We start from the raw sequence: 21378 nt of genomic DNA on the forward strand, positions 1-21378 counted from the left end.
TATGCAATATCGGGATGAGTCACCGTCAAATAATTCAGCTTACCAACTAATCTTCTATACCTTTCAGGATCTGCAAATGGCTCACTATCTTTTATGGTAAGTTGAAGGTTAGGGGTCATTAGGGCACTACAAGGCTTAGCACCCAATTTTTCTGTTCCTGCTAACAAATCAAGAACATATTTTATTTGAGATAAGAAGATGCCTTTCTTATACTGCATAACTTCGATTCCCAAGAAATATTTCAATGAACCCAAATCCTTTGTATGAAACTGTGTTTTAAGAAATTCTTTTAGGGATGCGATGCCAGCAATGTCACTTCCTGTGATAACGATATCATCCACATATACTACAAGCAGAATTACTCCACTATCAGAATTTCTATAAAACATTGAGTGATCACATTTACTCATCTTCATTCCAAACTATTGGACCACCTCACTAAACCTGGCAAACCATGCACGAGGACTCTGTTTTAAGCCATAAAGGGATTTTCGAAGTCTACAAACCTTGCCTGACTCCCCCTGAGCAACAAAACCAGGTGGTTGCTCAATATAGACCTCCTCTTGAAGATCACTATAAAGAAAAGCATTTTTAATATCCAGTTGATGCAAAGGCCAATCATGTGTAGCTGCCAAGGAAATAAACAATCGAGCAAATGCGAGCTTGGCAATTGGAGAAAATGTATCAGAATAGTCAACTCCATAAGTTTGTGCATAATCTTTGGCCACTAAACGGGCCTTGAGGCGAGCAACGGATCCATCAGGATTTACTTTCACTGCAAACACCCATTTGCACCCAATAGCCCGCTTTCCTGGGGGCAAGGACATTAACTCCCAAGTACCATTAGTGTCAAGAGCCATCATTTCCTCTTCCATTGCAATATGCCAACCAGGATGGGACAAAGCCTCAATAACAGTTTTGGGAACTGAAATAGAATCTAAAGCAGTGGCAAAACAACGAGAAGAAGAGGATAATTGATCATAAGAGACAGACTGAAATAGGATAAGTGCAAGTACGTTTACCTTTGCGAAGAGCAATGGGCAAATCCAAATCAGACAGTGAAGGATCAGTGGGAGCAGGATCTGTCGACGAAGAAGCGGGTAGCGGAGCGGAGTCAGAATTCTCTAAGCATCTGGAATACACATGAAAGATGGGAGGGCAACCTGGCACATGAGCGAAAGGTGTAGGAGTAGTCTGAGGAGACAGAGAGCGAACAGTGTATAACAAAAGGTCATCTTCCTCCCCTTGGGTGTTATAAACAGATGATGGCGGAAAAAACGGAGTGGACTCAAAGAATGTTACATCTGCAGACACAAGATACCGATTGAGATCAGGAGAAAAACAACGATACCCTTTCTGACGTCGAGAGTAGCCAAGGAAGACACATTTGAGTGATTTGGGATCCAATTTAGTAACCTGTGGACGAAAATCATGAACAAAACAAGTACACCCAAAGATACGTGGCTCAATAGGAAATAAAGATTTAGTGGGAAATAAAATATTATAAGGGATATCACCATGAAGGATGGAGGAAGGCATGCGATTAATAAAAAAACAAACAGTGGATATAGCATTAGCCCAAAAACATTTAGGTACTTTCATTTGGAATAAGAGGGCTCTGACTACTTCAAGAAGATGTCGATTTTTTCTTTCAGCAACTCCATTTTGTGAAGGAGTGTCAACACAAGAGGACTAATGAAGAATCTCTTTTTGTAACAAATAAGATTGAAATTCCCCAGAGAGATACTCTTTAGCATTATCACTTTGCAATATACGAATGGGAATATTGAATTGGGTTTGGATTTCAGCATAAAATGCACAAAAGATATAAAATAATTCTGAACGACTCTTCATTAAAAATAACCAAGTTGTACGAGAGAAGTCATCAACAAAATTAACAAAGTACTTAAAGCTAGACTTAGACACAGTAGGACAAGGATCCCAAACATCTGAATATACTAACTCAAAGGGGGACGAAGCCTGTTTATTGACTCGAGATACTGAAGGCAAACGATGATGTTTGATAAATTGACAAAACTCACAATCTAAAACAGACAAAGAATGAAACTGTGGATATAACTTCTTCAAAGCCGAGAGAGAAGGATGCCCCAAATGACAATGAACGTCAAAAGGTGTTAAACACGTGGAACATGCAAGTGATCTAGGTAGTTGCTGATCCAAAACGTATAGACCCTCTGACTCACGCCCTCTACCAATAATCTGCTTCGTCGAAAGATCCTGAAAAATACAGTGATCAGGAAAGAATGAGACACAACAATTCAATGCACGAGTGAGTTTACTAACAGAAAGCAAATTAAATGCAAACTTAGGGAGACATAACACAGAGGATACAGAAAGAGAAGGGGTTAAGTTGACATGACCAGAACTCATGACAAAAGATTTAGTACCATCAATAAGAGTAACATAAGAAGTCGATGCATGAGACTCAAGATTGGACAAAAGGGTAGAATCACCTGACATATGATCGGTAGTACCAGAATCAATAACCCATTTGGAGGATGAAGACACAAGACATACAGTAGAGTTACTTGGCTCGACAATTGCAGTGATAGAGGAGGAACTAGAGGATTTCAGAGATGCCTGGTATTGGGTGAATTGTGCATACTCATTTGCAGATATCAAAATCCCCTGATCTAAAGGGGCCTCAACTGCCATATGCGCCATTTGTGTGCGCTGATTCTTATTCTGTAGTTTTTGACATGTCTTTTTAGTATGTCCAGGTTCGCTGCAGTAATAACAAATGATTCCTCCTGAGTCAGAAGTAGAACCTATTTTCCCAGAACGCTGAGATCTTTTACCACCATTAAAACCTCCCCTTTGCCTACTTCTATTATTTTGTCTGCCACTGTCATTGCCGCTAATAAGGGCACTAGTGGGGTGTGAAGGAATTGGAGATTCTGTATGCAATATCCTAGTGAACATATCATGTAACAATGATATTTTAGAGTCAGAAAGAATATGAGATTTAGCTGTCTCAAACTCTGGAGGGAGACCTGCAAGAAAGCTCATAACAGCCATTTGCTCTCGCTGAGCTTGTTGAGTTTTTACATTTGTACTAAAGGGCATCAATACATTAAGTTCTTCATAAACTCTTTTAAAATCCATAAAATAGAATGTCAAAGTTCTATCATTTTTCTCGGCTCGGTAAAACGCTTTACACACATCATAAATACGGGAAATATTCCCTTTGCCAGAATACAGAAATTCCAAATACTCCATTAATTTTTTAACAAATTCACAGTGATTAATAAGATTAATCACCTCACTATAAATAAAATTTCGAATCTGCAGAAACAAACGAGCATCATCCCTCATCCAATCTCTACGAGTTTCATCAGTTGGAGGATCCTTGGTAAGATGATCATCCATTGCAATACTTCGTAAATAAATACGGATAGTTTTACTCCAATCTAAAAAATTAGATCCATTTAATTTGTGTTCCTTGATTTTAGTCATCACAGGAATCACATCAGTTACGGTGGTTTTAACTTCAGCCATCAGGACAACCAACCCAAAACAATCAAAATAACAAAGGATCAGAAGAACAGTACCCGTGAACAGTACCGATGAACAGTACCCAAATATGAACAGTACCAAAAAACACTTCCACCCAACACCCGAACGGCAAACAAACCTCAGATCTGACAAGGGGTCGGTGTGGCGACTCCAGCGATGGTGAGATCCAAATGTTACCCTTTATGGATAACCCAAATGAACAGAGCTCTAAATCTCCAAAAAAATTTTAAAACTTGACGAGAGAGAAAAGAAAAAAAAATCTCTATGAGAATGGCTCTGATACCATGTAGAAGGATAATATTTGTTGTATATCACAATAGAGATTACAATCTATTTATACATGAGAGACGGTATCTAAACAGGAAAGAAAATCAAGCCTATGATTATACAATCACTAAGATTAAGCAACTAACCTATCTATCAATATTTACTTCCTATATTAACATATTTACTTCCTATAACCTATAACAAAAATAAAGGGAGAAGTCTTGAAAATGAAAGACAAAAAATAGAAAAATAACAAGATCAGCTTGAAAAGCAACTTGAAGTTGAAGAAGTATTTGAAGTGCAGTTTGAAAAATCTGAAATTGAAGAATTCAAATATTTGATTGTTGTTTTCACATGTTGAAGAGCCTATTTTAGAGCCAGAAATTGATACATCCAATCAAGTTGTGTAGACTTCGATGGAGACTAAAAAAAATGAAGTAGTTCCTACTGAAACAAAGAGCCCTTGACTTTTTGTTCGGATTGATTTTATTTGCTCTGACGTTTTTGTGGATGCAAAGGAAAGTACAACATTCTTCATTTTGATGTTGTCTTCCAAGGAGACAAGAATGTTTGTTCTCCTCGCTTAGTTTCTGATCCTTCAGAGCTTCAAAACTTCTGGTTGAGTTTTCACCAACCACGGGGAATAATGCAGTATAGAAAGATGAAGATCCTAATACTATTTAGGGATTTTGTTTATTGTAAAATTAGGAAGATTTGTATTTCATTTATTTAGGAAGCCTATTATTATGTTGGAAGCTTATTAAAAATTTATTATTTGTAATTAGATTTGAATTACAGTCTCCTAATCCTAATTTGGCTAGGATTATAAGCTCTATAAACAGGGCTAATTTCTATTATTTAGTAGTTTTGAATTATGATAATTACTTGGTAATAATACAATTGAGAATTAGTTCTCCTCATTTTGCCTTTGCCATTTCTCAAAGCCTATCTGGTGCTACATCAAAGCCTATTGAGACCCTATGCCATTTCTCATTCTTTTTTCTTTGAAATAATTTTGATTACAAATGTATTTAAATCAATTATATTGTAATGAACTTTAGTTAGACTTTATACATAAGTCAAGATTTCTAATCATTATATCATAATAATAAGATACCTATTGTTGTGAAACAATTATTATAAATCTTGGACACATGTTAAATTTCATTATTAAATGATTTTACTAAAATTAATTTAATAATTAAATTTATCATGTGATGGAACTAAATAAATTAGTTGAAAATAAAACTATAAACTGAATGTGTTATAAGTTTTGCTATAATTCAATGAAACATATGAATCGATATGCATCTAGATATGTAGCTGTGCAACTACCGCAATCCTTCTCCTTTCTCCATGCTTGAGAGGCGTTCTGTTGCTGCTAAGATAAAGGATAATTCTGCAGAGGATGTTGTAAATAGCTGAAAAATGTGTTCGGTAGCAAACTTAAAATATAAGTTGTACACTTTGGCTCTGAAAGCATGTTTGAGACACATAAACACTATGTTTTCTCTTGTTAACCCGTGGACTTAATTTTTCAATCAAGGGTGTGATAAATAGCTATTAGCTAATCCATTTGCATAATTTTTTTCCCAGGGAAATGGTTGCATATATTGCAAATACACTAATTTTCATCTTGAGGTAAAGCTATTAAATTGGCATTATTTAACTGTTAACTGTTTGTCCTGTTATGTATGCTTAGATCAAATTCAAAGTTTATGCTTTATTTTATTATTAATTAATTGTTAATGACAACATTTTTAAGAAGGGAAAAACACTGAAGAGAAAAAAGACAACATTAATAAACTTGTAAATGAGAAGTCTGAGATGAAATGGTTCTTGCTAAGATTGAGGCTTTATCGCTATAGGCACATTTGCTTTCCATATTGGTATATCACAATTGATTATTTGTGCTTGAGACAGTAACTCCCAGATCATATAAGAAAGGAACCAAATGGGATGCTAATCAAATCAAGAAAAGGTGCAAAAGTTCTCTTTTGTTCCAATCGTGATGAAATTGGGATTTTATCTTAGATGTTTAACTTTTTTAGAACCAAGAAATTCCCATGAAGTAGGTGACATCATATGCACTTGGCTTTTATTCCAGCTTAGAATGGACTTTTATCCATAACAAAATGTTACAACAATCCAATATTTAATTATGAAAAAAGCCATTTGTTAAATGGCTTACCTTTAAAGCTCGACTCTTATCCTTTGTGGGATGATGATTAGGTCTTAAATAAATTCAAATTTTATCAATTGAAAGAAAACAAAATATAAAACTTTAGGAATTTTTGATTGTATTCCAATTGAATTGACATTTACAAGGTTTGAGTATTTATATACAAAGAATAAACTTAAATTAAGAATATTTAAAATCCCTTAAATAAGTCTAATTAGGATCCCAAAGATTTGAATCCTCCTAATTAGGAACCTTCTATATCAGTCAACACTCTTCCTCAAGTTCGTGCATAGATATCACACATGCCCGACTTGCAAACTAACGTATGATAGGTCTTGTTGCTGAGCCCTTTGCTAAACACATCAGCTACCTGTCATCGGAAGTCACATGATTTAACCTTAAGACACCATTTATCAACTTTTCTTTAATAGAGTGTCAATCAATCTTTATATGCTTCGTTTGGTCATATTGAACCGAATTGTGAGCTATACTGATGGCAACTTTGTTGTTACAGTACAAGAGGAGTTTGTCCCTCTCAATAGTTTCAATTCCTTCAACAATCTCTGCAACAATAGAAGTTCACAAACATCTTGTGCCATCGCTCTATATTCTGTCTCAGCACTTGATTGAGCAACAACATTTTGCTTTTTGCTTCTTCAAATGATAAGGTTTCCTTCTACAAGTGTACTGTAACCACTAGTCGACCTTCTATCATCAAGAGATTCAGCCCAATCTGCATCTGTGAATGAATGTATGTGAAGATGACTGTATTTAGAAAATAGGAGACTTTTTTTAAGAGCAGACTTCAAGTATCACAAAATGCGAAAAATAGCTTGTATGATGCGAGACTCATGAGGATCATGCATAAACTGATTGACTAAGTTGGCTGCATATGTTATATCTAGTCGAGTATGCGAAAGATAAATCAGTCTGCCTACCAACCTCTGATATCTGCCCATATCCACTGATTCACCAATCCCTCGTTGTAACTTGTGATTGCTCTCAATGGGAGTTTCTGCTGGTTTGCAACCTAACGTACCAATTTCTTTTAAAAAATCAAGAATGTATTTTCGTTGAGAAATAAAAATTCCCTTCTTTGACATGACAACCTCGATTTTCAGGAAATATTGCAGTTTTTCTAGATATTTAATTTTAAACTCCTAAGACAAAAGCTTTTTCAACCAAGTCATCTCTTCAATGTCAACCCTTGTCATTACTATGCCATCAACACAGACTATAAGAGGAGTAATTTTACTATTGTGATGTTCGATAAATAGGGTATGGTCAGCATTGCTCTATTGATAGTCAAAGGAAATCATAGCTCTATTGAATGGATCAAACCAAGCTTAGGGTGATTGCTTCAATCAATACAAAACCTTCTTTAGTCTACACATCTTTCCTTGTATTTTTTTCATCAGCAAATACAGAAAGAATTTTCATATACATTTCCTCCTCTAAGTCTTCGTGGAGGAATGCATTTTTCATATCAAATTATTATAGATCCTGGTCAAGATTGACAACGCAAGATAGACAACGCAAGATAGCAATACTATGATTGAGTTCATTTTGGCAATAGGATAAATGTCTTCTGATAATCCACTTCATAGGTTTGAATACATCCCTTGGTCACTAGTCTAGCCTTGAATCTTTCAATTGATTCATCTGCTTTGTATTTCACAGTGAATACCCATTTGCAGCTAATAAGTTTTTTCCTAGGTGGGAGAGTGACAAGTTTCCAGGTTTCATTTTTGCCAGTGTTTTTATTTCTTCAATCATTGCTCCCTTCCATTTAGGATCTGCAAGAGCTTCCTTCTAATCTTGTAGAATAGATACGGAGGAAATAGACAAGGCAAAAGTTTTATAGGATGGAGATAAAGAATCATAAGAGAGAAAGTTAGAAATAGAGTGTTTTGTGCAAGATCTAACTCATTTCTTTTGAATAATTGGTTTATTTAGATCATCAAAAGGCTCAAGGTTTAGGGATGACTCACCAGATGGAGAAGAAAAAGATTCATGACACTGAGTAGGTTACATAATAGCCTTTTCTGCTTCTGTTTTGTCTCTTAATGAATATCTCTTTAAATCTAGTTTATTCAAACGCCAAATTTGATCACCAATAGTCTCCCCTTATATAGTAGTCTCCTCTAGAGTAAAACATTCTAAAGTTACAGGACTAGAAATCATCTGTTCTCTCTTATTGCCCTCTTCCTGAAGAGGTGATGGGGTAGTACTGAAGTAAGGTTCAGTCTCTCTAAATGTAACATCCATATTGACAAAGTATGTTATAGATGGAGGGTGGTAACACTTGTAACCCTTCTGCGTGGGAGAGTACCCAACAAACACACATTTAATAACTCTTGGATCGAGCTTCCCACCTGTCCTAGTATAAACAAAACACGTACATCCAAACACCTTTGGTGGAACAATATAAGCATTTTTCTCTTGTAGCACCTGTAAAGGACTTTTAAAGGTAAGAGTATTGAAAGGCATTCTATTAATGAGATAAGCTGCGGCTAAGACTGCACCTCCCCAATAGGTTTTTGGAAAGTTCATGGTGAAAAAGAGAGATTGGGCTACTTCCAATAGGTGTCTTTTTTTTTTTCAGCAATACCATTTTGGACATTAGTGCAAGGACAATTAGTTTGATGTAGTATCCCATTAGACTCTAGATAAGCAAAAAAAGGGCCATCCATGTACTTTGTACCATTATCAGTTCTCAAAACTTTTATCTTAATATCAAATTGAATACAAATCATCTTATGAAATGATTAAAAGCAAGAAATCACATTACTCTTTGCTTTTATCAAATAAATCCAAGTCATGCGAGTGCAACAATCAATAAAAATAACAAATCAACGATTATCAGATAGTGAGACCGTTTGAGTAGGTCCCCAAATATCAGAATGGATAGTCACAAAAGAGATCGTACTCCCATTATTACTGGAGGGATAAGAGGTTCTTGTATGCTTAGCATACTCACAAGTATCACAAACTAAAGAACCACATTGAGCCTTGAAAAGTAAATCAGGATAAAATTTGTCAAAAACAAAGAAGGATGGGTGTCCTAACCGTCAATGCCACTGTATGATTTCCTAGTTGATATCCTGATTTCTTCCAAAAAGAGCCCGAGGTGAATTTAAACTCAGATTCCCTTTCAACATATATAAGCCATCGTGTAGTTTACCATTACCAATATTTTTTCCAGTTTAAAGGTCCTGAATAACACAATAGTCAGGAAAAAATTGAATTTTACAGTTAAGTGCTTTGGTGAGAGCACTAACAGATAAAAGATTAACAGGAAAATAAGAAACATGAAGAACAGAGGATAGCTTGATATTTGGAGTACAGACAATAGAACCGGTTCCAGATATAGGAGTAGAAGAACAGATATAGAAGTAGAAGAACCATCTGTTATTCTGACAGTGTCTTGTTGTAGACATGGATGATAATTAAGGAAGCTTTCGGAAGAGTCCGTCATATGTCTATTTGCACCAAAATCAATAATCTATGAAGCAGAATAAAGAGACGAAACAAAGGTATTATTAGAAGTCCTTAGATTACCCACACAAGTCATTGTCATTTTAAGAAAAAATCACTATTTTTCTGTAAAAAACAGTGAAAAATTATTATTACTGAAGAAAGAAAGAATTATTGTTTACTGGCGAAAAAGGCACGGGTCCAGCAGTTCAGAAGTGCGACTTGAAGTCGAGTCTGCCAGAAAGGATCACTGCTGGAAAAACCATCGGAAAATGTCTCATACGCCTGAAAAAGGTGAAACAAGTCACGGGTCCACACAGATCGGAGGCACGAATTGAAGCGAGTTTGCCGGAAAGGATCATCGTTGAAAAAGACCACCGGAAAAAGTCACACACGCCAGTGCGTGGGAAAGACGCAAAATCTTGCAAGGGCGCGTGAGCTTCACGCATGTGGCTTTTTGGCGTCGGAGCTGGCCGGCTGGCCGGCAATGGTTCGGCGATCCTGCCGATGGCGGTAGTGAGATGAAAGAAGGTTCCTAGATAGAGTAGTACCAAAAAGGTAGATCTAAAGTTTTAGAAATCCTAAAAAAAAAAAATAAATTTAAACCTTAAAATATGGAAAAAAGCTCTGAAATGAAGAAGAGTTTTGGGAGGAATTTTTGATTCTATTCCAATTAAATTGATCTTTATATGGTTTGAGTATTTATGTACAAAAAATTAACTTAAATTAGGAATATTTATAATAAGAATAAAATCTTTTAAATCAAGCCTAATTAGGTTCTCAAAAATTTGAATTCTCCTAATTAGGAACCTTCTACATGTTGGTCAACACTTTAAAATCTCTTTTGATGCATCTTAATAGTCGATGGACTTATCAAAGGAAAAATCAACTTGGTAAATTTAGCATATGGAAAGAATGAAGATTCACATTGTTTCCATACTCATTTGTGATGTAGTAGTAACACCTAGGTAGTTGATCTAGTTGGAAATTTGTGTGGATATTCATATACTTCAATTGATATTTTAGTTATTCTTTTTCCTTTTTTGTTGAAATATAGAAATAAGCTTGATTTGGAGTTAGTATAGTCTTTACATCATATCAAAATGCAAAACTTTGTATATTCATTGGAGCAAAAGGCTCAAGAAAGTAAACAGTTATATATATATTATGTTCCACTTAGCAATTGTGTGGACGTTATCCTTAGATGTTCCTTTCTTTTCAATGTTATATCATTTTTATGTAGGTAATTCATCAGCTAACAACAAATAGAGAGGAAAGGAAATTATTTGATTATTTTGCTCTTGATGGTTTTTTTCCATGTTTTTCTCATTAAAAAATGCATTTAAGTGCCTTATTACATTGTTGATTCATAATGAATTTTGAATTCATTAAATTTCTTTTCTCTTTTGCTTTGCAGTGGTGTTGTTATAGCTGAAAGTGTTCTCGACAGTGACAATATTTTTCATAACCATGGTAATCACTTTTTAAATGGTAAACTACAATTAAATCCCTGTAGTTTAGTGAAACCTGCACACTAATCCCTGTATTTTTAGAAGCCAGTTATTTAGTCCTTGTAATTTTAAAAGCAAAGAACAAATTAGTCCCTGTACAACATGATTTATTTATTCCCTATACAATTTAGTCCCTTAATTTCATACATTTCAATAATTTAGTTCCTGTAGTTTAAATACATACAATAAATTGGTCCTTAAAAATTTATATGATAATGGTGATTTAACTTATTCTTTATGGTAGAGATTATTTTTTTTTAATTGCAAGGACAAAATATTTGGTCTTTAAAAATATAGGGAAAACTATGTAGGTTTCACTAAATTGTAGTTTACCCCTTTTTAAATACCAATATCTATGTGTGCTTATACTAAGTATAGTTTCTTTTACAAAGTTCACTTCCATAATGGGATTTGTTTTAGAACATGTTTAACAATCTGCCTATTGTAGCTAATTTATTGGGTTATGGATTGGATTATGTAGATTGGATTGATGTTCATTAGTAGAAAAATGGTTCAGGACTTTTTAGTTTGATTAGTTTTCCATTTTACGAAGTATGTTTATGGGCCCTAGCACAAAAATTATTGAGTGAAGGACTGAAGGCCTCTTCATGAACATGTGGAATGTACATAGATTCAAGGTCTTTAAACCATCTAACGACTTATTGAAGGATGCATAATCCAACAGAGATGTCTTGTTGTTAAATCCATCAAGGCGAAACATCTAGGCCAGTAATATAATTGATTTTATCTCGTATCTCGAATTAGTATTGCTAGAATGTTTTGTGTTCAAGTAGATATGAAGTAGAGATTTCCATATATGAAAAATATGCACATAATTTACAATGTTGAGCATAAACATTTAATGACATACTTTAATATATAATATTTATATGTGATATTTTATGTAATAGGAATTCATTTATGGTGAATATTTATTATTATATATGAAAAAATATAAAATATTTATTTTCAATATAAAATTTAAATTAAGGGACTATATGTTTTATTAATATAAAATTTTAGGGACTATATTATAATTTATTGTTAATTTTTTCAAATTCGATTTAGTTCTCTTGGCTATGATTATGACAAATTGAAAATGTTTGGCTTTATTATCCAAAATTTAAAGTTTTGGATGTAAATGTAAATTGACGTAAATGTTCGGGTTGCCTTTCCCCTATCGTTGATGTGGTGAATGTTCTACAATAACCATGGATTCTCTCTATGTTTTCTAAATGTTCAAAAACTTGCTTTTCTTAAGATATCTATATGACACTTGTTGTTTCTGTTTCAGGAAATTCATGGGGCTACCTGTTTCTTCTATATGTTTTCGTGCAAGTCTCTCGGTTTATAGTAGTTGGAGTTTTGTTTCCATTTTTAAAATACTTTGGCTATGGTTTAGATTGGAAGGAAGCTACTATTCTCATATGGTCAGGTTTGCGGGGAGCTGTTGCATTGTCACTCTCGTTATCTGTTAAGGCAAGTAATCACGGATTAGGTAGTCTGTAGGCTAAGATTCTTATAACTTTTCTCAGCTCATTTTGAGTGGTTAGATTTTTTGGTTCATATGAACATAACTACTACATCATATTTATGCCTCTGCTTTTAACATATTTTGTTGGGCCGTTGTTCTATGGTTAAGTGTTTTCTTTGTAGCCATATTTTGCTGCTGACAATTATTTTCCTAAATTTTATGTGTCAGCGCACCAGTGATAGCTCAACTGTTCTCACTTCTGAAACGGGAACCCTGGTAAGTTCTAGCAACATCCACTTTTTTATTTAATTTTTTCCACTTGGAATATAAGTATTAATTTGTAATGGTCAGCTGCTTGCTTCCGGTGCGGAAGCCGTCCCATATCGGAAGATGATGGTAATTTGGAATTGTATATAATAGTTAGCACAAAACTATTAAATAATTTGGATTAACCATTTTGAGTCAAGTGGAAAGTGGGTCCAAAAGTTTGGGCCCGGCTGTTTCAATTAGTATCAGAACCACCCTGGGTCAGACAAATTGTGTGGAGCTAGTAGGTTTGCGAGGAAAGGGCTACCCGTGAGAGACGAGGTGGAGCCGTTAGAGGTACTAGCGAACCACAATACCCGAGGGTCCAGTCCTGATTAGCAATTGTAATCGATTCAGTTGCGACGAGGACGTTGCAAATTTAGCGGGACCGAGTGTAACGGTCAGCTGCTTGCTTCCGGTGCGGAAGCCGTCCCACATCAGAAGATAATGGAAAATTGTAATTGTATATAATAGTTAGCACGAAACTACTAAATAACTTAGATTAACCATTTTGGGCCAAGTGAAAAATGGGTCCAAAAATTATTTGGGCCAGTTTGGGCCCGGCTATTTCATAATTGCATTCCAAATATTTTATAATTTGATGATACTTGATAGTAGAACAATTTCACATATACCTTCCAGTTAACACATGCTTATTAACTGACTAATGTTTTCTTCACCATTTTGACAGTTTGTTTTCTTCACCGGAGGAATCGTATTTCTGACACTTGTTGTGAATGGATCAACTACACAGTTTCTTTTGCATCTTCTAGATATGGATAAGCTATCATCTGCCAAGGTGAGGTTTATGGTGGCACCCAGAACATAACAAATTTTCAATTCTTTAGATGAAGTATTTTACTTTGCAGAAATGTCTTGGTGACGTAGCATGTTTACCTTTTCTTAAATAAAAAAATTGCATAATGGCTGTCTGATATTTTCATAACTGATTTACTTAGAATTTTGCTAGTAATTGAGGTATCGGAAGTTGTCTTTGTTGAGTGACAAGTGGACAATATCTTATATTGTAAATAAGGATATCTTTGCTTATAATTTACCATGTAAATTGTGCAATCTACATTCTCCTTCATAGCACTATCTACTTCATTCATTTGTGAGATTTATTTTTCTTCTACAGAAACGTATATTGGAGTACACAAAGTATGAAATGTTGAATAAAGCATTGGCAGCTTTTCGTGATCTTGGAGATGATGAGGAACTTGGACCTGCTGACTGGCCAACTGTTAAAAGATATATTGCAAGCTTAAATAATTTAGAAGGATGCGTAGACCCTAGAAACAGAACTGAATCTAACACTAATCTAGACCCGACAAATTTGAAAGATATCCGTGTACGCCTTCTAAATGGTAAGTCTGTTTTCTTTGTTGCTTCTGTACTTTCTTCTTCTTCTTCTTCTCTCTCTCTCTCTCTCTCTCTCTCTTGTACTTGTGCTCCTTTCATGGCTGGGATCAATGAGTTTAAGGTTGAGAAAATTGTATTCTGTGTATAACCATATTCATGGTTTAAGGTCCTGTGATTCCTCAATATAATGAAATTTAGGAAACAACTTAGATTTGGGCTATTCAGGTTTTTGGTATTTCGCTTTATTATTAGGATTAGGATTATTTCTATATATAAGCATTATTTTGGATTTTGCACATTGAGAACTAATATAGTATTGGAAGTGTTGTTTCTTCCATTGTGTGTTCCACTTTCATGTGGTTCTACATCAACTACCAAACGTACCCTAAATAGTCGACATACCTAAAATCTCTAACAAATGCTCTGCAGCCTGCTACACCCAGGCACCGCTGCCTCAGAACTGCTCTCTCCCTCATTTTTCCTCCCTTTACTGGGCATGTATCTACTTGGAATTTGATGTTTCACTAACAATCTAGAACTTCCATTGCATTGAGTGTTTTCTTTAAATGACACCTCATAGCTAAAATATCTGTTGTAAGTTAAAGACCGAAATTCTCCTCTTTTCAAGTGCTTTGTATTTTAGTAAAAAAAAGTGCATTGTATTTTGGAATTTGCAACTTTCTATATCTGTAAAAGGCCAATTTGCTGATGGGGAGATGTTTTCATGTACTAGGTGTTCAAGCTGCTTACTGGGGAATGCTTGATGAGGGAAGGATAACACAAATGACTGCAAATATTTTGATGCAATCTGTAGATGAAGCAATTGACATGGCTGCTACTGGGCCTTTATGTGATTGGAAGGGCTTAAAAGCTAATGTTCATTTCCCAAATTATTACAGGTTGCTTCAGGCGAGCATTTGCCCACGCAAACTGGTTACCTATTTTATTGTAGGGAGACTGGAATCTGCTTGCTACATTTGTGCTGCATTTCTACGTGCCCACAGAATTGCACGAAGACAACTGCATGAGTTTGTAGGTAAATACTTTGGTTTAGGTTTTTTCCCCTTATCCAGTGGACAAAAATCATTAGTTTTGGTTTCTCCTTTAGATGGATTCTGCAGATTTCTTTTTCATTCATGAAATATCATTCTTAAAAAATTTCTTGCAACTGGGAACTATGAATTGCCTATGCTATTATGATGTAATGCAAGTATATTCAGCATTTATTTCTTATTGCTGCCCCTGCTTCACAAAACTAAATTGCTGTAAGAAAATTGGACCTCCCGCAATTATTATGATTGCATTTTGATACTTTTCCTTTTAGGGACTTAAATGCTTCAAATTTAGATGATTTTAGTATTTGAAATTGCATGCAACTCACTGCTTCTGCAGCAAGAGTTTTTGATGCCAGAAGCGCTATTTGATATTGAGGTCATTTCTTTTCTCCGAGGCACTTTATAGATTTTTCAGATCCCTGTATTTGTATAGGAGCCTTGTGGCTACCATTACTAATGATTCTGGAGCTTCAAATTCTCCTGGATTTCTTTTTTTTTTTTTTGGCATGATTCAGTTGATGGAGACAGGACACAACTTCTCTTTATCTTCTGGTGTCCAAATACAACATTTGATTAGATAAGACCAGGAATGGATCTAGAAATTTTTTAGTGGGGGCATTATATATACATGTAATTAGAAACATTTTGTAGATCAATTAATCATGAAATAAGACATAAGACATATAGTATGGTCTGTGTATTTTGCATGTGAATTGCACGTATTTTTATTTTTGATATTTCATAATTCGAATCTAAACAAAATATAACTATATATTTATACCCTTCCTCATTTGGTATGTTTAGTGTATTTATGTGTGTATATGTGTTGGATAATTTGACATAAGATTTTTGGATTTGATATTAATATAATCTATTTTAATAAAATGTTTTATCATATATGAAATTATACTTTATAAATAAATTTTGATCCATAAATTCATTTGATAACTCATTTAAAATGATTTAAGCAACTTATTTATAAAACATATCAAATTTACTTTCACTAAATTTTCCCTAAACTTTTTATTTAGATTACGTTTGCTTACTAGGAGATATTTTCTGCATTTTCTAGTGTTCATGGCATTCAGGAGAAGTCTATCACCAAAAAATATTTTCCCAGTCAAAGGGAAAATTAAGTCATTTTTAAGGAAATCGAGTTAATCTTTCAAAAGAGGAAGCTATTTTATGGAATTTGAGAATATTATTAACACCACTAGATTTTTTATACATGAATTTATTAATATTTTTTATTTTTTAATATTACAACCAAACAATGGAATAAGATATTTTTTTGGAAAACAATTTTCTTAGAAAATATTTTTCATATACAAGTTTTTTTTTATTTGTGAAACAAACAAAGCCATATAAATATATACATATATATATACACACACACACGTATACATATGTATAATTTCATGGCTCTTCAATAAAATCGGAGTTATTATGATTTTAAGTTTAATATTTCAATAATTTTATTTTATTTTTAAGTGGATAATATTAACTAGAATACATATTTTATTTGAAGGTAAAATATATATTCTTAAAAAATGGGCAAACATAAATTATTACATAAATAATTTAAATATTTTGTAAAGAAAATTGTGGGAGCAGTGGGGGCAAGTGCCCCATTTGCCCCCTCTCTCTATCCGTCCATGGATGAGACATTAGAGTTTCTGGTCCATCAATGTTGTGGTTATCATCTTTTGAGATCCACAGAAAAAATAATTTTTTCTTTAAAACAAATCTGATAATTCTTGGGAGAGAGAATTTGATTAGTTTGTTGATAGTCGCAAAGTATGTGCGAAGATAGTGTAGGTTAAATGAGATTTAACTGAATCTGCTTAAATAATTTGGTTGGGTTGATGATTCTTGCTTTTCTCTTGCACTTAATCTACAGTAGCATTTTGGCCCCTGGAAAACATCCTCTTAATCTATAAAAAATGTTCTCCATGTCAATAACTTAAAATACTTCTGGTATTAATGGTGATGTTAATTTAATATGCTTCTGATAGCTATTAGCCGGATAATTTCTTTTTTCTCTTTACTGAAACATTGGATTTTAGTCTTTTTTAACAAATTTATGAGAGGTTTGATTTTCTCATGCACTTCAGGAGACAGTGAACTCGCTTCTATAGTCATTAATGAAAGTGAGGCAGAAGGAGAAGATGCTAGAGAATTCTTGGAAGATGTTCGTGTTACATTTCCTGAGGTTTGCCAATTCAACTACCCCTGTATTTTGTTCACTTAGACTGGACTCTTAGTGGTATAAGTGGGTTGAGGTCCATTTGGGATGTGATTTTCATACCTTTTTTTGTCCCTATTTCAGCTAATCAGAGCAATTTCATTTTGCAATGATACATATATTTTCTAATTTAGAATAAGAATTAACTATTAAGCAAATTTTCAGGTTTTGCGTGTTGTGAAAACTAGACAAGTAACTTATTCAGTGCTGAACCATTTAATAGATTATGTCCAAAACCTTGAGATGGTTGGCCTGTTGGAAGAAAAGGAGATGCTTCATCTTCATGATGCTGTCCAGGTACTTGTGCTTTGTAATTATAATCTATAGTCTTTAAACATTGTGTTGCATTTCTCGCATATGTAACAAAAGAATTTATTTTACTAATTTGTTGCAGACTGACTTGAAAAGGCTTCTAAGGAATCCTCCTTTAGTAAAGATTCCCAAAATAACTGATCTGATTAGCATCCATCCCTTGTTGGGGGCCCTTCCTCCTACAGTACGTGAACCACTTGAAGGTTCCACCAAAGGAACAATGAAATCACGCGGTGTACCACTTTACAAAGAGGGCGCAAAGCCAAATGGAGTTTGGCTTATTTCTAATGGTGTTGTCAAGGTAAATGAGCAAGCTAGCTACAAGAAATGTGTTTCTTCCTTTTATTTCTCTCCTTTTTCAGTTAAAAATAAAACAATTTGATTGCATTGGGGCATGTCATAAATGTCAAATTGTTGTTTGGCAGTGGAGGAATAACAGCATAAGGAACAGGCATTCTCTGCATCCAACTTTTACACATGGGAGCACACTGGGCATATATGAAGTGCTAGTTGGGAAGGCTTACATCTGTGACATGGTAACAGATTCTGTGGTACTCTGTTTTTTTGTTGAAAGTGAGAAAATACTTTCAGCAGCAAGGTCGGACGCCAAAGTAGAAGACTTCCTGTGGAAGGTATTTTTTTTTAATAGGAAAAATAATCTTTTTTCAAGTGAAGCAAAAGAGAAAATGCAACGAGGATAAGGACTGCTATAAATCAGCAAACAATGACAAACAACAGAAACATTCCTTAAAAGACTTCTAAGCAGCATTTCTATGCAACTAAACTGGATAACTTTTCTTTGGAAAAAAAAAAAAAAAAACTGGATAACTTTTCAAGACATCCCTTAAAATCCCCTCAATCTGAAGCTCACGGAAAAGTTAAACAACCACCTTTTCCCACAGCAAATTAGAAGACAACAACTTGTTTTGAAATGTCAGCATCTCTTTCCATCTAAATCTTCATATAACTCATAAAGACGTCACTTAAAAAGCCCCTGAAGCTGAAGCCCATGGAAAAGTTAAAAAACCGCCTTTTCCCACAGCAAACTAAAAGACAAAAACTGGTTTTTGAAAAGTGAGCATCTCTTTCCATCTAAATAAATCTTCATATACCTGCACGAAAAAACATAGTTACAGAGAACTTTTCATCTGCTCTACTACCAATTCCTTGTCACTTTAAGCCAGTAAAAGGCTAAGAAACCCAGTTGTCCTCAAATGAATAACAAGGTCGTCCAAATTACTTATGGCCTCTTGCAATGCAAATGTGAATATGGCTCACTGTGCTTACAATGACACACCAATCAGGGGCAAATCGTACTATGCCTGCTTTTTTATTCAAGTAATGACACACCAATCAGGGGAAAATTGTACTATGCCTACTTTCTTTTTCAAGTCATTACTATTCATCTTGTTAAAACTGCAAGTTGAAAAAAAAATGCTAAGCTCTAGTGGTACCATAATATTCCAAACTTTATTAGCTGAGAAATAAGAGCAGTCATGAGAAGAGTAAACAAATTGAGTGTTCCTTCAGGTGTAATAATGTTAGATATATGAGCATCTATGTCTCTATTGATCAAATTACTCAACATTTCTGACTGTCCAAAGGTTCTGAAGTTTCCAACTGATGTGGTTGGTTGCTTTTTAATGCCTGGTTAACATATATCTAGGTAAAATGACTAAATAAATATGGGATACAACTGTTGTCTATTGTTCAATAGCTCAAGCTATTTTGTGCACTCTGTTTTATTTTTCAGGAAAGTGCTATTGTACTGGCCAAAATTTTGCTTCCTCAAATATTTGAGAAAATGGAAATGCAAGATTTGAGAGCTCTTGTTTCAGACTGGTCAATGATAAATATACACTTAAGGGGAGAAATTATAGAAATTCCTCAACATTGCATTGGCTTCCTCTTAGAAGGATTTGTAAGAGCCCATGTTTTTCAAGAAGAATTGATTGTATCACCTGCAGCACTCTTGCCTCTGCATGGAAATCAAAGCTTTGGAAATGCACATGGGAGTCAAAGCATTCAAAATGAAGAAATAAATGGTAACTTAAATTCTGAACTTCAAAGGGAAAAAAAAAAGAGGAGGCTGAATAGGACTCTCTCTTTATTTTTCTATAGTCTCCTCTTATCTTTCACCATGTCTAATAGTTATGCTATACTATTTTACTACTGGATGGAAGCAGTGTCTTAACAGGGTGATGTGGTGTTTATACACGCTGCTCCTGCATATTTCCATATCATATACATCCAAGTTTATGTTACCTAATGGATGATTACTGTTTAAGACTATTTGCTGTTTGTCTTTTCAAATTTGCTTTTGGTAGTTAGTGAATTCATGAAATAAAATGAGGAAGAGGAGAATAAGATGGCTAAATTTAAAAGCACTACCAAGTTAGGTTTGGTTCTCGAGATGGTGATAGGCCACATTGAACTGCTTGGGTTAAATCCCAACACCTTACCCAATCAGATTGAGGTTGTGTTAAAGGTCAACCTGTGTGTTGACTTGTGCAGTTTTATTTTGGATTCCTTGGTTTTTGTAATTCTTGGGATTTTTCAGCTAATACTCAAAATTGTATGGAGTCACCTGGGTTTCCCTAGCCCACTCAACTCAAAAAAAATGTTTGGACCATTTTGAGTTCGGAGTGCGTTAGGTTCAGGCTTTAACCCAGCTTTTGAGCAGATTAGGCTTGTAATTAGAAATTCCAGAATTGTTGAAGAGTTATAGACATTTTTAGGAAAGCCAAGGAGATAAGGATAGGAATATGACAATTAACAAAAACTATCTGCACATGCTCTGGGTCAACTTTTTGGAAACATATAGATCCAAAAATAATGGTCAACTCATTTTCAATTTTCATGATAGAAACTTGATGAGTTATTGACTGAAGATGTAGATGTTCCTTTTGGTTCTTGTCACTGTTCCAATTACTTGTTGCTATTTTGACAAGGAAGCAAAATGAACTACTTATCAGATGCATTTTGATTTTATTTATTGCGCTGTCAACTAAGTTCTTTTGTCTACAGTGAACCATGATGAATGAGAGATCAAAGTCAGGTCATTAAAACTTTTAAATGCAGGTGCCAGGGCAGCCAGTTTATCTCATCAAAGATCCTGTTATCAAGTTGAGGCGAGAGCAAGAGTGATAATGTTTGATATGGCAGCTTTTGAAGCTGATAGGGCTCTTGTGAGAAGGTCATCTTCTTTGGTACCACATACAGGTGATCATCCCCATAGACCTCTAAGCAGAGAACATGGTCTTATGAGCTGGCCTGAAAATTTCTACAAGGAAAAAATGGAAAAGCAGAAACTTGAAAGTGGACAAGCAAATAGTTTGCCTGCAAGAGCAATGCAGCTGAGCATTTTTGGCAGCATGGTATGGTTGATTTACTTCTGTTTGCTTGGATTTGTTGGGAAGTACCCTTGTAGGATAATTACTCTAAAACACATTGAACAAATTTGGAGGTTTTATATTAGACTTTATAGTTAATGCGTAGAGACCTTTTTTCCTATTGAATTCAATAAATTATAGGTATTTCCTTTTGGGGAAAAGTTAAAAGAGTCTACTCTGGTCAGTGAAACGGTGATAAAGTTAACCCATTGGTATCAGTTTGCTAATTGTCATTAAAATACACTCCCCCCCCCCCTC

General features: G+C 34.5%; 1 protein-coding gene across 7 annotated transcripts in view; it reads left to right on the forward strand.

The window, feature by feature from the left end:
• Window positions 1–21378, forward strand: part of LOC110601711 (sodium/hydrogen exchanger 7) — a 28826-nt gene that overhangs the window by 6824 nt on the left and 624 nt on the right. For 5 of the 7 annotated variants that reach the window (XM_043950841.1, XM_043950842.1, XM_043950843.1 and 2 more), the window contains 13 exons: window positions 5401–5445; window positions 10881–10954; window positions 12269–12453; window positions 12677–12724; window positions 13446–13553; window positions 13893–14121; window positions 14850–15152; window positions 17286–17383; window positions 17582–17713; window positions 17811–18029; window positions 18154–18360; window positions 19482–19773; window positions 20810–21105. In XM_043950841.1, coding sequence (XP_043806776.1) covers window positions 5401–5445; window positions 10881–10954; window positions 12269–12453; window positions 12677–12724; window positions 13446–13553; window positions 13893–14121; window positions 14850–15152; window positions 17286–17383; window positions 17582–17713; window positions 17811–18029; window positions 18154–18360; window positions 19482–19773; window positions 20810–21105 — 2236 coding nt within the window. Of the gene's footprint in view, window positions 1–5400; window positions 5446–10880; window positions 10955–12268; window positions 12454–12676; window positions 12725–13445; window positions 13554–13892; window positions 14122–14849; window positions 15153–17285; window positions 17384–17581; window positions 17714–17810; window positions 18030–18153; window positions 18361–19481; window positions 19774–20755; window positions 21106–21378 lie in introns of those variants that run through there. The other 2 variants (XM_043950846.1, XM_021738964.2) reach the window with 2 other exon arrangements.

The sequence above is a fragment of the Manihot esculenta genome, chromosome 15 (genome assembly GCF_001659605.2).
Source record: "Manihot esculenta cultivar AM560-2 chromosome 15, M.esculenta_v8, whole genome shotgun sequence".
Lineage (NCBI taxonomy): Eukaryota > Viridiplantae > Streptophyta > Magnoliopsida > Malpighiales > Euphorbiaceae > Manihot > Manihot esculenta.